This window comes from Toxorhynchites rutilus, chromosome 2 (genome assembly GCF_029784135.1).
Source record: "Toxorhynchites rutilus septentrionalis strain SRP chromosome 2, ASM2978413v1, whole genome shotgun sequence".
Classification (NCBI taxonomy): domain Eukaryota; kingdom Metazoa; phylum Arthropoda; class Insecta; order Diptera; family Culicidae; genus Toxorhynchites; species Toxorhynchites rutilus.
Window position 1 is genome coordinate 283,679,792 of NC_073745.1, and position 16,047 is coordinate 283,695,838.

The 16,047-nt window shown below is 36.6% G+C and overlaps 1 protein-coding gene across 5 annotated transcripts in view; it reads left to right on the forward strand.

Annotated features, from left to right (window-relative positions):
* The window catches only part of LOC129767523 (zwei Ig domain protein zig-8-like), a 275,193-nt gene that overhangs the window by 225,058 nt on the left and 34,088 nt on the right, over nt 1–16,047 (forward strand). For all 5 annotated transcript variants that reach the window (XM_055768513.1, XM_055768514.1, XM_055768517.1 and 2 more), the window contains 3 exons: nt 949–1,068; nt 1,149–1,251; nt 11,358–11,455. In XM_055768513.1, coding sequence (XP_055624488.1) covers nt 949–1,068; nt 1,149–1,251; nt 11,358–11,455 — 321 coding nt within the window. The remainder of the gene's footprint in view (nt 1–948; nt 1,069–1,148; nt 1,252–11,357; nt 11,456–16,047) is intronic.

Consider the following 16,047-nt stretch of genomic DNA (forward strand, 5'->3'; position numbering starts at 1 on the left):
GTTTCGAAATGATCACGGTCACGGACAAGGTTGTTAGATACTATTTGACCTTGGATATTGTTATGTTTTCTGTCCTGTGTAAACTACACAGTATCTTCAGTCAATAACTTCTGCTTACAAGTTGAAACTAATCTCAGTCATTGGAAGACTTTTTTATTACAATATTTATTGGGATCCGAGTACAATGTTTCCGAGAATCCAAACTGAATTGTTTTGACAGTTGGCTGCACCCTTATCGTTTTCTATCCATGATCTATCATTTCGTCAACAACGGGCCGAAGAGTAGCGTTTCGAGAACAGTCGTACTCGACAAAACTGGTCACTACAATTTCAAATAATGTTTTCATTGAATAAAACGGATATAATTGTTTCAAGCCGCTGGTTTGTACACAATTGCATTGGAACAACTTTTCACATCATGAGCTTCGTAAACAAACAGCGCTTTGAAAAATTGGCATTTTCTGGCGGCTGCTGGCGACCTCGGAGCTCGCAAGCACGCGGCCTTCAGTGCTCCTAACCCAACACGGCTTTTATTTGATATTTTGTTTTTATTTGTTCCAAACACAACTCAATTTAAACCGAAACTCCAAGTTAGCAACTGTGTGGACATCGCGGATGCTTCTCGAAATACTTTTCCATTCTCGTTAGAGCAATTTATAGGGAATCCTTCCTCTATCCCGCATTTCGTCTGCTTGTCTTTTTTTCCCATTTTTTTGGCCCGTCACCCCACTCATCCCAAACTGCAATTTTAGTCGTTCTATTGAATTTGAACTTTTAAAATATTTGTCAGCAAACATTTACCCGTCGCGTCGAATCCGAATCCGCCGTGGCCTCCGACGTGGGGACAAAGCACGGACCGTCGTTTGCGTGAAAATCGCTGTGTTTATTTATATTTAATTATATCCCTTTTTCTATTTTTTTTTCTCTTTTTTTCTTCGCTTCCACCAGAGCTCCGAGCGCGGATAGCGGGACCACCGGACATATTCGTGAAGTCCGGCAGTGAAATCATCATGACTTGCGTCATCCAGCAGGGACCACACGATCTGGGCACGGTGTTCTGGTACAAAGGTTAGTACTTCGTGGCTTCGTGGCTAAACACATCCTTACTTTTGTGTGCAACATTTTTTTTTCTTCTCTCTCCCTTCCAGGAAACACACTGATAGAGTCCACCACCCAGGAGAACAACATCCTCACCAGTGAGAACCAGCGAATCACAGTGGAAACCGATTGGACGGATGGGCTGACGTCGAGGTAAGTTCTGAAGGATGCGTACGAAATAGGAAGACTCCTACACAAATGGTTCTTTCAATTGTTTCGACGATGTGATCATTGTAATGTGAAGTGAAAACTTCTCCCCAGGTGGTGTGGGAGCAAGGAAATGAGTTTTCCGGGATGGGGGAGGTTGCTAGGTATGCTTCCTTGCCAGGAATGGATACGTGGCAGCTTTGCTATTATTTCAATCCCGAAGGAAGTGGTGGTACCGAGCAAGAGAAAGTTTTCTCCGAGCAAGTTAGTGGCTTTGGATTAGCAGACAATGCAGGACTAAGTTATGCCGAAGCTGTACACTTGATGCCATCATTAGGGAGTGAGAAATTCCATTTAGCTCAAGCTGCCGCAGAGAGTTTAAGCCAAGCTGGGCAATTATATTAAAAATATATACGATAACATCCAATTATTTTGGAAGATAAAATATGACAGATGTGGTTTTTGTTGCGATTTATATTGCTTTCTTAGTTCTATTTGCATTATTCATTAATTATTGATGAGTGTTGGGATTTCGTTATTCGGATTCTTCAGGAAAAGCGCCTTTTTTAGTTATCATATGGCAGCTCTCTTAAAACTGTAAATTTTTAAATATTTTTTTGTCTTCATTATACAGATTTTCAGCCTTAAGCTGGTTCATCAGATTAATATTTTAGCATCGTATATCAATTTATAGGACGGTCTTTTATGGTCTCCTCATTACTGATCAAATACAGTAAAAAAATAATTCAAATTTAAATTCAATCAAAACTACTGATGAAAATTACAAGCGTGTTAAAAATTATGGTGGTAGTTTTTTCCCCTTTCTATATATTTTTGACGTTAGATCGCCAATGCTGACGTTAGACTCTGTCGGTAGAGATAGGCGAATCGCTAATCAAGGGGTAGTAGGGTCGGACTGGGCTAGTTGGTCATAGGGGTAAGTTGGTCAATGACGATATCTTGAACTTAGCGATATATGGACGATAAATAGCGAATTGCTGATGCAGTAAAATAAACGAAATGGAAAAAAAAACTTTTTATGAAGTAGGTTAAAAAACGATTTGCCAAAAAAACATTCACTGTTTGCTCATTATAAAATTTGTCCAAAAAATGGTTAATAATCATGGAAAAAAAAATCGATTCTGACGTAAAACTAAGTTTTATTTCATGTACAGGGTAACTTCGATATAACATTTCATTTCGCTTTCAAAATTGTACGTTGTATCGAATTGTACGTTATATTGAAGCATAATAAATAACTCACAGTCGTAGCCTGTAATACATTTTTGTGTTGCTTTTAGTAAAGTTAATGAATAAATTTAGTTAGAAGACGAAGCCAGCCTTTCTCATGATGTTTCCCTTCGTACTGTTAATTAAAGCTCGATTCATTTAGAATCCGGAATCACTAAAATCAGCTGTATTTTGGGATTAATTGAAGGTACAAAACATGTTTTAGCATCACAATACAGATAATTCATTGTTCTGTCAAAAAAAAAAATAATCAAACAAAATTTTCTTTACACTTTGGAAATGTGTACGTTATATCGAGGTAAAATATACGTTATAACGAGGGTACGTTATATTGAAGTTTCCCTGTATTACTTTTAAATGTTAATGGAAATCGATTTTAAAATTATTTTCATTGAATTTCCATGGATATTCTTTTTTATATATAGAGGAACTAGTTGGTCATACAACAGCGGGGCTAGTTGAGTAGTTTTAAATTGCTAAAATTTTTATGAAAATTGTTCTTGGTGTTATTTAATTACTTGAAGTACTTTGTCCTGACCCTAATTTAAACTATTTTCTATAAATTTTCAGTTATTCTCACCAAAATTTTCCATTATAATACAAAATTATCTTTAGACACGATTTTTGTAGGACATTTTTTCACCACTTGCAGGTAAAAGTGATTTTCATTTACATAGGGTACTAATTTCATTTGGGAAAAATAATGTTCATTCATAATTTTTGTTTTAAAAGTGTGTTTGCATGTTGTCATGCAAACTCCCCAACTTATAATGCAAAGCTCAATGCTGTCGACCGACGCGGATAGAACCGTTGTAGAAATTTCTAGTTTGAGAGTAACGCTTATAAAATTTTCAGGTATGCCGCGTTTCTTTACGCAAGCTATAAACAAATATAGAAGGCATATGATTTACTGCTAAACCCTGTGTATTTGTAATGAGACAACCAAATATCAACCAGCACGCAAACCTCTTGCAATATAATTGTCATATTTGTATTTTTTGCCGTAAAATTTTCAATCAATATAATAAACGCTAACATTGAATATCAACAATTCACTATAATGCATCGAGTAATGTAGCATACCTGGAGGTTATTTAAATATACTTTGGGGCGAACGAAACATATGTCAAAACAAATGCAAGCAAGAAACCGGCTGTGCTCAGAGACGTCGGTGAATAAATGGGTTCAAATAATAGAATAATTATCACAGTGATGGCGATTAATGAAAAAGGAAACCATTTAAAAAAAAATACAATGCAAAATTTGTTTAACCGTCATGGTGTTCTTTCGAAATTCATCGAATAGGCTAAACCATTTGCGGTTGAAGCATAAAAATAATTCCTTGGTGGTGGAGGAGACTGGGAAGAAGAATTCAGCGTCTGCAGGAGTAAAAGGCGGAATTAAAGGAGGTGGTCTAAGCTCCCATACTAAAGGGTTAGTTTTCAAATTCAGAGTGCCAAGGAAAATATACCATACTAGTGATCAACGATTCTATAAATATACTTCTTTTGAACTAGTATTTTTATTTATTTATTTATTCATTTTCATCAACAGAATGTAGACTACATACTTATATATTAATGTTACAATGTTTTCTTATTATTCATACGGTACATGTTTCTTATTAGCTGTTTTTCAATTCATTGTTGTGTCAATTAATTCGCAGTGCTGATTGTATATACGCATCATGCGATTGATAGGGGCGTTGTTTGCATAATTTATTCTGGATGTTTTGGTTAGAAACAAATTGCGTGTTCTTAGTTGACACCTAGGTACATAGAAATTTAATTTTTCTAGTAATTTAAATGATTGTACTCGTTGCGAAATTACATCCTTAACATAAAAAAGTCTTAGAAGGGTTGTGTCTGAGACCGCATAGTTGACGTAGGATTCCGTTAGGCTATTTGTTCATTTTGGATATGTTTGAAGAATTAAACTCTTTGATAATGATTTGGTAGCCCTGAAAAGGGCCGTTTTGTTTGGAAAACTACACCTACACCATCTCCAATAATTTTTGGTGGACAAGTTGTTGAATATGACGATAAATTCAATAATCTGTTATATTTACATCTAATTTGTCAATTCTCAATGTGGTAAGATCTACGGCGCCTTTAAACGTTTGAATTTTAGTGAATAGGTATTTGGAAACATCCACGAAAATAAAATTATTCAAGTTGTCATTTTTCCTCATTTTTTTTTGTACGGAGAATTCATTTACACTAATGCTTCTGCGGCCGCACTCAACAGACTAAGAGTTGCTTTGAATTCATGTGTAAAATATGTCTACAACTTATCGAGATATTCCAGTGTTTCACACTTACACAGCACTTTATTAGGACATAGTTTCACCAAATTTTATGTATATCGTACACGCATAAACATTTTCAAAATTGTTAAAAGTTGCGTGCCACAGTACCTATTTGAACAACTTAAGTTTATGAGAAACACGAGAACCATGAGTTTTTTATTTCCACAACATCCATCTGTTTACTATGGGCAATCAATGTTAAGGAGAGGTGTTATATATTAGAATCGCTTATCACCTGCTCTTAAATCGTCTATAACTATTTCTACACCCAAACTAGCGTTGGCAGAAAACATGTCATCTTTGGCAGAAAAGATGCCATTTCCTGTGCATGAGAGTCAAATGCGCAAATAATGAGCCGTACGACGTCAATGGGAATCGAACCAAGGACGGCTGGAATGCAATGTTACTTTACACTACCACGCTATCCATATAGCTGCCAGTGCTATTATAGAGAAGCGTGATAATATTAACCTCATCATAAAATGAAGTTGGAAAGTGTTTTCTAAGACGATAAAGAAGAACATGAACGAGAATATATCTTTCTCTGTCTAGACCGTGTATTTGGCAAACTATACGAAAAGCTCTCATATGCTTTCATCCTGTTTCGCTCCCTCATCATGGCTCTAGCATATATATTATACAAATGATATACATGTATTGGGGAGTAGAACATTTTATGTTATCTTTCAGCTCATTTAATGTAATAAATCGGGATGCCAGAACATGTGCTCAAAATTAATTTTGGGTGTAGCTTCAAAAGGGGTCTACTCGGGGAACTTGGTCGCATGCAATAAAGGATTTGCTTGAATTAAATTCAAAATTCAGGAACTTGTTATGATAGGTTGTAATGATATGATATTTCTTTTATCAGAATATCCCACCACAGTGTAACGTAGTTCAAACCACACTATTTAACACACTATTGATTAAAGAGTTGTAGTGTTCTATGCATGTGAATTATCAGTTCAGGACGACGCCTAGATCACTAACTATTTCACATTTTTCTATATTTTGATTTCCACGACGTATTACACTAAATATTTGGTACATGATGTTTTCTGCTAAATGTAATGGAGTGGCATTTTTTTACATTCAGTTTTAGTAGAGTTTTAGTTTAGTAGTGGTTTTAGTATAGTAGTATGGAATACATGTATTTCGTTTTGGAATGCTTCAATGTCGTTTTCATTACCAATTACCGCGAGATGCTTGATGTCGTCTACATACACAAGTACATTTATACGCTTGAGAACGAAGGAGATGTCATTAACGTACAGAATGACAAGATGAGAGCCTTGTGGGACTCCCGAAGTGACTTTTACTGGATTTGAATTGAGCCAGTTTAAGAGTCTTTGTTAAATTCCAATTTTCTGCTATTTGTAGTAATGGAATGTCGATGCGGTCAAATGCTTTACTGAAGTCAGTGTAAAGAGCTTCTACGTGTTTGCCATTTTCCATTGCATACAAAATAAAAGTCACAAATGCCAACAGATTAGTTGCCATTGAACGACCTTTGAAGAAGCCATGTTGCTTACAAGTTATTCTATTCCTTATTTGTTGGATGACTTTTTCGTTCATTATTGCTTCGAATAGTTTAGGAATGCAAGAGATTATGGCAATTCCGCGATAATTACGTATGTCAGATTTAGCGCCTGATTAAAAGATAGGTACCAAAACAAATTGTTTCCATCTTTCTGAGAATATTCCAGTTTGTATTGACATATTAAAAATGCAATGTAAGGGAAGGATGAGTTCCTCAGTCAGGTTCTTCAGAAATACAGGTGTTATTTCGTCGGGTCCTGGTCCTTTTGTTTCGTATAACTTCGTTAATTCATGGACAATTGTTGTTAAAAATAATTCACCGATATGTCATTCGTATATTCCGGTGAGAAAGAAAAATAGTTCCGATCGCGTTTTTCTTCAGAAAATGTGGTATATACTTCCTGAAGATGCCATACAAATGAAACACAAATTTCTGCATTACCAAATTAGGCATATTGAAATTTTAGGGTGCAATAAATGATTCTATGATGGTTAGACTCTCCACCACTCTCTCTAAGGGGGGCTGCCTTACAAATGAAACACAAATTTCGGCATTACTCAAGAATTAATCAAGCAAATGGAAACAAATTTTGCATGTGGAGGTTTTAGGGTACAATAAATAATTCTATGGTGGTTAGATGCTCCTCCCCCTCTCTAAGGGGGAGCTGCCATACAAATGAAAGACAAATTTCTACATAATTCGAAAACTAATCAAACAAATGGAGCCAAATTTGTCATGTGGAGGTTTAAGGGTGCAATAAATGTTTCTATAATGGTATGACACCCCTCCCTCTTCTGGAATGGTCCCATAAAGGGTCCCTTAAAAATATTACACATATTTCAACCAAAAATATTCCAACCTTACATAACAATTGAAAAATTTCGGAAAACTCTGAAGAAAAAAGGGAAAACTCGGAAAATTATATTCCCATACGTTCTACAATTACATAGTGACAAGTGCTGTTAGTCCATTTGATGTTTGCGCTAGCGAAATTGATCTTTGTTCGAAACTGGAAATGGATTTTAATGTGATGAAACGCACTTCGCACTATATCTTCTTCTATCTATACCAAAAAAAGGATCGCCAGATGTGTTAATAAGAGCAGAACTCGAGGAAGGAATTTATCGATTTAGGGCTGTCTTTATTCTATCATATTTTCTGTATCAAACATTTATTCCATGTAACGGAGAAACATGTTATTTGCAAGTGATTGAAAAATCTTGAACGAGAATTGTGTCTGAAAATAATCTGATATCAAAATGATGAGTTTTGTTAGGAATACTAGGAATTTTATAGTAAAAGGAAAATTCAACGGGGTCGATTAGAAGATCAATCAATGAACAGTTCTGCAATTGGACCCATGAACTTGCTCATAGTAAGAAAACGTAGATGTTTGAAGGTATTGATAACAAAACACAAATTTTGGGTGGGACGAGGTTTGCCGGGTCAGCTAGTATGTAATAAATTTTAAATATTTTTTTTTAATTTCAGTTTGCTAAAATTCTTTTTAATATATAAGTTGAAGTTACCGAATATCGCCCAGTAGCCTGAGTTTATCCACCTCGATTTCTCGTCTGTTTATTATTGGATCTGATGGTTACAAATCACACTACTACCTTAAGTAGGTACCTACTCATACAGATGTTGTCGGGATCCGTATCGCATCAAGAGTGATTTGGAAAAAATAGTGAAAAATATTTTTTTCATAAATTTGCAAATGTGATGGGTATACTGTTGTAAATGCTACCTGTGGGCTCACGTAGCATGTGATGCTGCCGTTGACACGTGTACCACTTGTTTAAACGACATGCATTGATATGTATTGAGTTTTTAATTTATAGATCATAATATACATTTTTTTTGCAGTATTCCTCTTGGTTTGAATAAAAAATTTGGTGGGCGATATTAGGCACTACATTTCAAAAATTTTAAATTTGACTTTTTTCAGAAAAAAATCGCAGTGCCCAAACTATTCAGTATTTTGACCTCAAACTCTGATGGGTCATAGGGAAGAGATGTAGAAATACCCCTAGTAATTTAAATCCCGTTTCACTAATTTTTATGTGCCTCATTTTTGAGGTCAAAAAAAAGTGGGCGATATTCGGTCACTTTACCTTATATTTTTTTAATTTCCTAAAATTTATGATTTTATTTTATTCGTGTAATCGTAAAAAAAAACCCAAACCCTAACACTGATGCTAGTGAAAATATTGTATACCATACCAAATTAGAAAATTAGGTAATTTTTTTGAAAAACGTTTTTAACCATAGCTCTTAGGTTGAAAACGTAGTTTTTTAACGCTATTCTCAACAAGTTGGAAATGGACATATGGAAAAATACTCATAGTGCATCTTACTATAATGCACCACTATATATCGTAAAATAAAATTACAATCAAAATTCTATTTTTTTTTTGTATTTTGAAAAATAAAATAAAAATTTTCATGTTGATATGTTGATAATTTCGAATCACCACGAAATGTACCACACAACAACGCTCCAAAATTGTGAAAAAAATCATATCAAAAACACGTATTGTAAGTGGGGGTAAGACGGGATTGTCCAAAAAACTTCAATTGTATCTTTAGAAATTCATGTTTCCCAAAACTTGAATGAAGTTTTTTACAATTCAATACACTGTTTTTCGAAATAATCGTCCAAATGTTTTACAAAAATGTGTATTTGAATTTTTGAACGTTTTTACTGAAATTCGAAACATTTTATTCGATGTAGGTAATATGGAGATATAGTTGGGGTGGGGGGCATATGGACAGGTTTGTAATATGTGAAGCGTAGAAGTTTAACGCTCGTGAGAGGAATAATTTTTTTCCACCTAGATCTGAGCTCATCACGAATGTCCGTTAACCCTTTCTCTACGGCAGGATGCTCCACGGGAGTGCTAAATGACGAAAAAATTGAATTAATCCACCTAGAAATGCTATTGTGCTTTTTAGCAGTATAAACAGACAGACCCAGCAGCTATATTGCTTCTGGTTCCAGTCAGCATCCAGAAGCCTTTGGTGATTTGATTATCGTTTATAGACGCAGGGCATTTCTTAGGAAAATAATAAACAGACTTTTCACATTCCATCTCACCCCCCCCTGGCAACTATTCGTTTCACCCCACTAGGACAATTATTTCAATGCTGCTACAAATGAAATACAAATTTATGCATAGCCAAAGAGCTAATCTAGCAAATGGGGCCAAATTTGACATGTGAGGGTTTTAGGGTACGAGAAATGTTTCTTAGATAGTTCGACATACCTCCTTCCTCTAAAACTTCTGCATAACTCGAGAATTAATAGAGCAAATGGAACCAAAAATTGGAATGTGAGGATTTAAGAGTACAAGAAATGTTTCTATGATGATTTGACACCCCTCCCTCCTGTGGAAGGTCACATATTCGACCAAACATTTCAATTGAAATTTTTCGGAAAACTCTGGGAAAATTCGAGAAATTGAATTCCAATATGTTCTACTAGGGGGGCGTTGCTGATTAATGGTCAGCTGCATCCCAATAGGAAGTATCCCGTATCGGGCACACGTACAGAGCATCGAAGACTGCAACATACCAATTATGAGAACACTTGTAATACTAACCTCGAGCCAACCGCGAGTAATCGGTTACATATTACTAACATAGTTGTAAGACAAAAATTGTCAAAATATTGGACTCCCGGCCCCGTCAGGCTAACGCCACATGTGCCTTAATAAAAAATATATTTTGGGAAAAAAAAAGTTCTACAATTACATCGTGAATAGAGTTGTTAGTGCATTTGATGTTTGCGTTAACTAAATTGATCTTTGTTCGAAAGTGGATATGGGTTTTCAGATGAAAATGCGCACTCCTCATTCTATCTATATAAATAAATATGGATCGCTAAATATGTTGGTAAGCGCAAAACTCGAGGAAGGAATTGTCCGATCCGAACCGTCTTCATTTTTATATATTTTCTGTATCAAACATGTATACCATGTAACGGAGAAAAATGTTATTTGCAAGAGATTCAAAAATCTTGAACGAGATTTGGTAGAAGTACTAGGAAATTTGTAGTGAAAAGAAATTGTAAACGAACAAATGTTAATCAATCAGTGAAGGGTTCTGCGATTGGACACACAAACGAGATCGCCGGGTCAGCTAGTGTTGTAAAAATCTTGATATTCAAGTATTAAATTCAGTACGGCTTTTCACAAGTAAGGCACGGCTCATAATTGAACGATGATCAACGAGCACGAAGTGAAGGGCTTTCTGCCTCTTTAGAAAATTAAACTGTTCGATGGTGTTCTCTTCGCTAAATGGTGTTTGGCCCTTTCGTTCTTTGCTTATGTATGCATATGTACGCAAGGATAAATGATGCCACAAACCAGCATGAACAAATGCCCAATCCATTGTTCGCTCTTCGATACATTAGAAGAATAGAATTTTGAGTTTCCAATTCACATACATATCCTCCCACCCCCTATTTCGGACCAAAACTTGCCGACGTTCCTGGGAACTCGAAAACACTAGGCAAAATGAGAAGGATCTTATGAATTTCCTGCATGACTTCCTTCTGACCTTCCCCAGTATATCGTCTTCCCTTACCATAGGAGGTCTTTTCCCAACGAAGCTCTTTGCTTTCATCGCTAACGAAAGCCCAAAGAAGTGTTCCGTACACAATGCAGACAGCATCCACAGCCACGTCAACCTGAACCCGCCTTAACTCCCCCCGCGCTTTTCCCACATCTCGAGGGAAGCAATATATTTCGTTCGTATGCAAATCATGTCCGACGCCGCTCTATTCGTTAGCTTGAATTGTTCATTTCTTCTAATGTAGCATTTTCTTTTTGGTCCTTCTCTCTATTATTATCAAAATGGCTTTACCCAACGCTGGTGAACATCCGAAACCAACATGCTGCCGTTGTCGTTGCTGTTGCTGCTGCTGCTCCTGCCGTCATCTTGGGCCGCTGGATTTTGCTGGAATGCAAACAACACCGAACTCCGAACACCCCCATCAACCATCCCAACCAGGTTGAAGATAAGACGTGCGGTGCAGAGCGACACCGGTAACTACACTTGTGTACCGACGATGGCCAAATCATCCAGTGTGTATGCGCATGTAATTAGTGGTAAGTTATCTCTAAATTTTAATTAACAAATAGTATTTATGGTAGCCGGAATTCTTCCGTATCCTTCCATGCAAGGGGATCCCATATTGGAAGATTGCACGAAGCAGCAGCAGCATGTTTCTTAGCGCTTGGAAGTGGAATTCGGGTTACGCTACCAAGATGCTGTGCAGATAGTCACGAAGTAATTTCGTTGCGACAGAGTTCCAGTGGGTTTTTGGTTTGCATTTGGAAATTCCGCCCTAAAATTAAAACGAACGAAAACAAACTCATTTTACACGAATTGGTTTTTCCCCCTCCCCGGTGAATATGAAATGTAGGTCATCGCGACAGCAAAACCTGCACCAGATTCCAATCACCGTTTAATGGCTCACTTCTGTAAATTGGATCATCACACACTTGTGCGCTATCTCGTGTTTGCGTGTCAACTATTCTCACCAGTGCGAAACTGCCGCGCCACAGCTCCCCCCCCCCCTCCTAAACCAAGTTTTAAATTGCTTTTTACGACTTGACATCAAACTTTTCAAATTAACGACGGCCGGGACTTGTCTGCGCCTTGCAGGGACATTAAAATCCGTGAACTGTGACCCCGTTTCGAGACCGGTCCAAGCCGCAAAGGTCTCCATTGTTTACAAGCTTCCGTGTTCCGTGATATGCTTGCCAGCAGAACGAGATCATTTCCTTATGTGCGAACAAGGTTACTATTGCTGGTTGCTGCTGCTGCTGCAGTCGTACGTGACGTTAAGGTGGACCATTCCAGTGCTCCACTGTTCCATGACTGTTCCGTGAAGTTATAAAGTTACGAGTTATGATCTAGCAGAAATCATTTCCAATGGTAATTATTATCTAATTTCAGCAGCAGGCATTCATTATAATTTCCGTATCTCGTCGAGAGACGTTCTTCATTAGACCGTATCCGATTCATATCATTTGAAGATTGATTCTTATGTTCATTATATACGAATATCAGTAAAATTAAATCACCGCACGCAATATTCACATACTCGGCAAAAATGGCGGAAGCGAAGTGCAACGGATTGATTTTTGAAAGTAAATACATGGAGATGAGATATCCACAGCTATATAGATGAGAGAGACATAGCAAAGGAATGACTAATCATTAATTATTGTTTATGGTAACTCAGTAGTTAACTCGTAACTTCTTCGAGGAATAAAGAAGACATGGCACTTTAGTATTGGTTTTCAACTCTAAACACATTTACAATTTATTCTAGGCGCAGATTTTCCAATTGTACTTTCTCGATTTTCTATATTTTAGAAATTTCCTTTCAGTGGTGTATCATTCGGATCACAGTTGAACTTTTGCGCATTATTCTTGGTAAGATATTGGCTTCCCTTTATAAGTATCATGTCTATGTGCACTTGAGGGAATGGTATTTTACTAGTTCGATATTATTGGGATTAGATCGATCACTTGCGGTTTAATCGAGGTTAGAAAGAGGGAGAGTTTTTTTTATAGAATTTATAATGAACTAGCTGACCCGGAAAACTTCGTCCAGCTCAAAATTTATTTTTTTTCCTAGCTGACCAGGCAAACGTTGTTCTGCCAAATAAATTATTTCTAGTGAATATTTTGGGTGTTGAATAAAACACACTAATGTATTGTAAGTGTGTTTGAATATTTTAACGATCTTTAAAATAAATCGAATGTGACCGATAAAAAAAACGAATTAAATGATTTGAACGAACGGTTATATGATGTTTCTTGGTGTATTTCATTAACGTAACTGACATGTTTGATCTCTTAAAAGTTAAACGTCAACTGAAAAAAAGTAATATAAGTTTGTCGTAAAGTAGAAAAAATTAAATATAGAAAATCAATATTTATTACTGTCTCCTTGTTAGAAAATACGTGCATGTGATTTTCAACATGGCTTAGTTTATAACAGCTTGGTCTCGTTCATAAATTGGAAAACAGCGATACGCCAGCTAACTTCAATGGAGCTGATTAATCGGCCTGTTTGGAATCGCGTTATTTTATCGTTGTCATTCAATCGAGGAGTATTCACATCGGTAATCTAAGTTTGATACACTGCCATATTGCTTCCTTTATTCATGGATGTTTTTATTACTCTTCACCGATTTGTAGAACTCAATATTCATATATGCATATGAGTGATCGGATTTTACAATTCGATCGAAATCGACTTTTACACTCTTAAATTCGTTCGCCTTGTCGCGAAACAATGGTCAAAATAAGTCATCCGTATTTGTGGTTCAATTTACTCTCTATCTGATCGGCATAATTCCGGAAATGATTCTAAATTGTTGAAATTTGAATGAAAATTATTATTCGATTTCGTTTGGATGCTAAATTTGTTTTGAATGTGTTTGAATGCTAAATTTTGCGTGTTTATTCCACCCGAAAAACCATTACTATTTTTGCTTCATAGAAATGGAACATGGAGACCAATGTTGTTTACGTCGAATTGCGTGGCAAGGTTGTCACATTTGCTCAACTCGATTGGACTTGAGCTTGAACAGAATGCAAAATTGCGCTTTTTCTATTCAACAGAATACAACCAACAATATGTGGGAACGAATACGATCGAACTTCATTTTGTGTTTGAACACACGCGCAATGTCATGACAATGCATTGCGCGTGTGTTTAACTAAAGCTATGTCGGCGTTGTTCATGATAGTGTCTCGCAAGTGAATGAATTATTCCTCGCACCGCTTTTGTTGATTGTGTAGTAAGAATTGCAGTCGTTCAATCTCTACCTTCGCGTATATGTCGACCATAAATTGTTGGCACAACTTACGTTATCTTGAATTGGCGTTTCTTGACCTTGTCAAATCTCCATATGATAAACATAAAAATCCATCGAGCGCGTCCTCTGTTTGTTTCGTCGCATGTTCATAAATATTAAATCAAAATGAGAAATGATGTTCATAATGAATTAAGTATCTGTGACGGGGTCTCGTTGGTCTAATGTTTATGCAAGAGATTTTTCGTTAAAGAAACCCTTCTGACTTGCACTGTAGTCACGCGTATTCTTGAGCTTGCCACTCCAGAATACATTCAAGGCGTATTGTTCGTCATAGAAATCTCAACTATTTACTAATAAAAATGACGCAAGTAGTACTACGTTGAGAAGGCAAACCTTGGGAACGGTAGTGCCATTGGAGAAGAACATAGCGAGGGTCGTATAAACGCAATTCCAGATTATTGTTTTTTCTTCGCATTAAATTTTTCGTGTCACCGTGCTATCATGATTCCAGCAACGCTTGTGCTGTGGATCTACACACGTCCTCTCCAGCTGATGTTTTATCAGGGTTGATGGCAATAGCGTGATTGTCATTTTGTAATCCGAGCAAATGTGATTTGAAGAATTTCGATAACTCATTGTGCTCATTCAAAAAGGCTTCCAGCTCGTCGGAGATGCTCCCTGCTTTAGATGAATTGATGTTACTTGTGTATTTGTAGATGGATGTTCAATGAAGCGGGCGTTACGCCATCAGTCATTGAACAACTTAAATGAATTCGTTCTGTTGAAAAAGTGAACAACGGTTAAATTATTAGAATATTTTTAACACAAAAATACTAAAATCGCAATTAAAAATAGGGAATTGGGGTCAAAATTTAAGGTTATATGTATGGTATGAAGTCAAATTTTTGAAAAAAAATATCCAGACCTTTTTTTCTGCATAGAGCCACCCTATTCGGTATTAAATGTATGGTTATCGGTATCCTACCGGTATCATATATAGTTTACAACCTATTCTCATACCTACCAATTATTTTGAGTATAATTTCATCAAAATCGGTCGAGCCGTTTCGGAGAAGTTCGGTAACAAACACCGTGACACGAGATTTTTTTATATATAGATTATCAATACCTTCAAACATTCACGTTTTCTTGCTAAGCGAATGTTCATGGATCCAAATTTTCAAATTGTTGGTTGTTTGTTTGGTTGAAATATGTGTAATATTTTTATGGGATTCTCGCTCCATTCCAGAGGAGGGAGGGGTGTCATACCATCATACAGGGTGGGCCATTTAAAGTGGAAAGATTTGTTTTTGCAATAGCAAAGTAAAGAAGTGGAATTTTAAATTTTTTTTTTGAAATTCATTTATTTTGGTCCAAGGAGATTTGTTCTAACTACTTTTTGATTATGATATCTCGTAAATGACCGCCTCTGGCCTTGACTGCAAAATGTGCCCTTTTTTCGGCATTTTCCATCACTTTGCCCAATGTTTCGGCCGATATGGCAGCAATTTCTTGTCGGATATTGTCTTTCAGCGCAGCCAGGGTCCTTGGTTTACCAGTGTATACCTTGGATTTTAAATATCCCCATAAAAAAAAGTCAGGAGGCGTCAAATCAGGTGATCTCGGTGGCCAGTCATAATCGCCGTTTTTCGATATTAATCTTCCGGGGAACATTTCGCGCAATAATTTGGTCGTGGCAGCCGCTGTACGGCATGTAGCGCCGTCCTGTTGGAACCAGTAATTGTCCAATTCATTTTCACGAACAAATGGCAATAAAAAATCGGTAATCATTGTCCGATAACGCTCCCGCAACACTGGCTCGAACGGCATCAATATTCTCGTCGAAACGTCTTGGTCGTTGT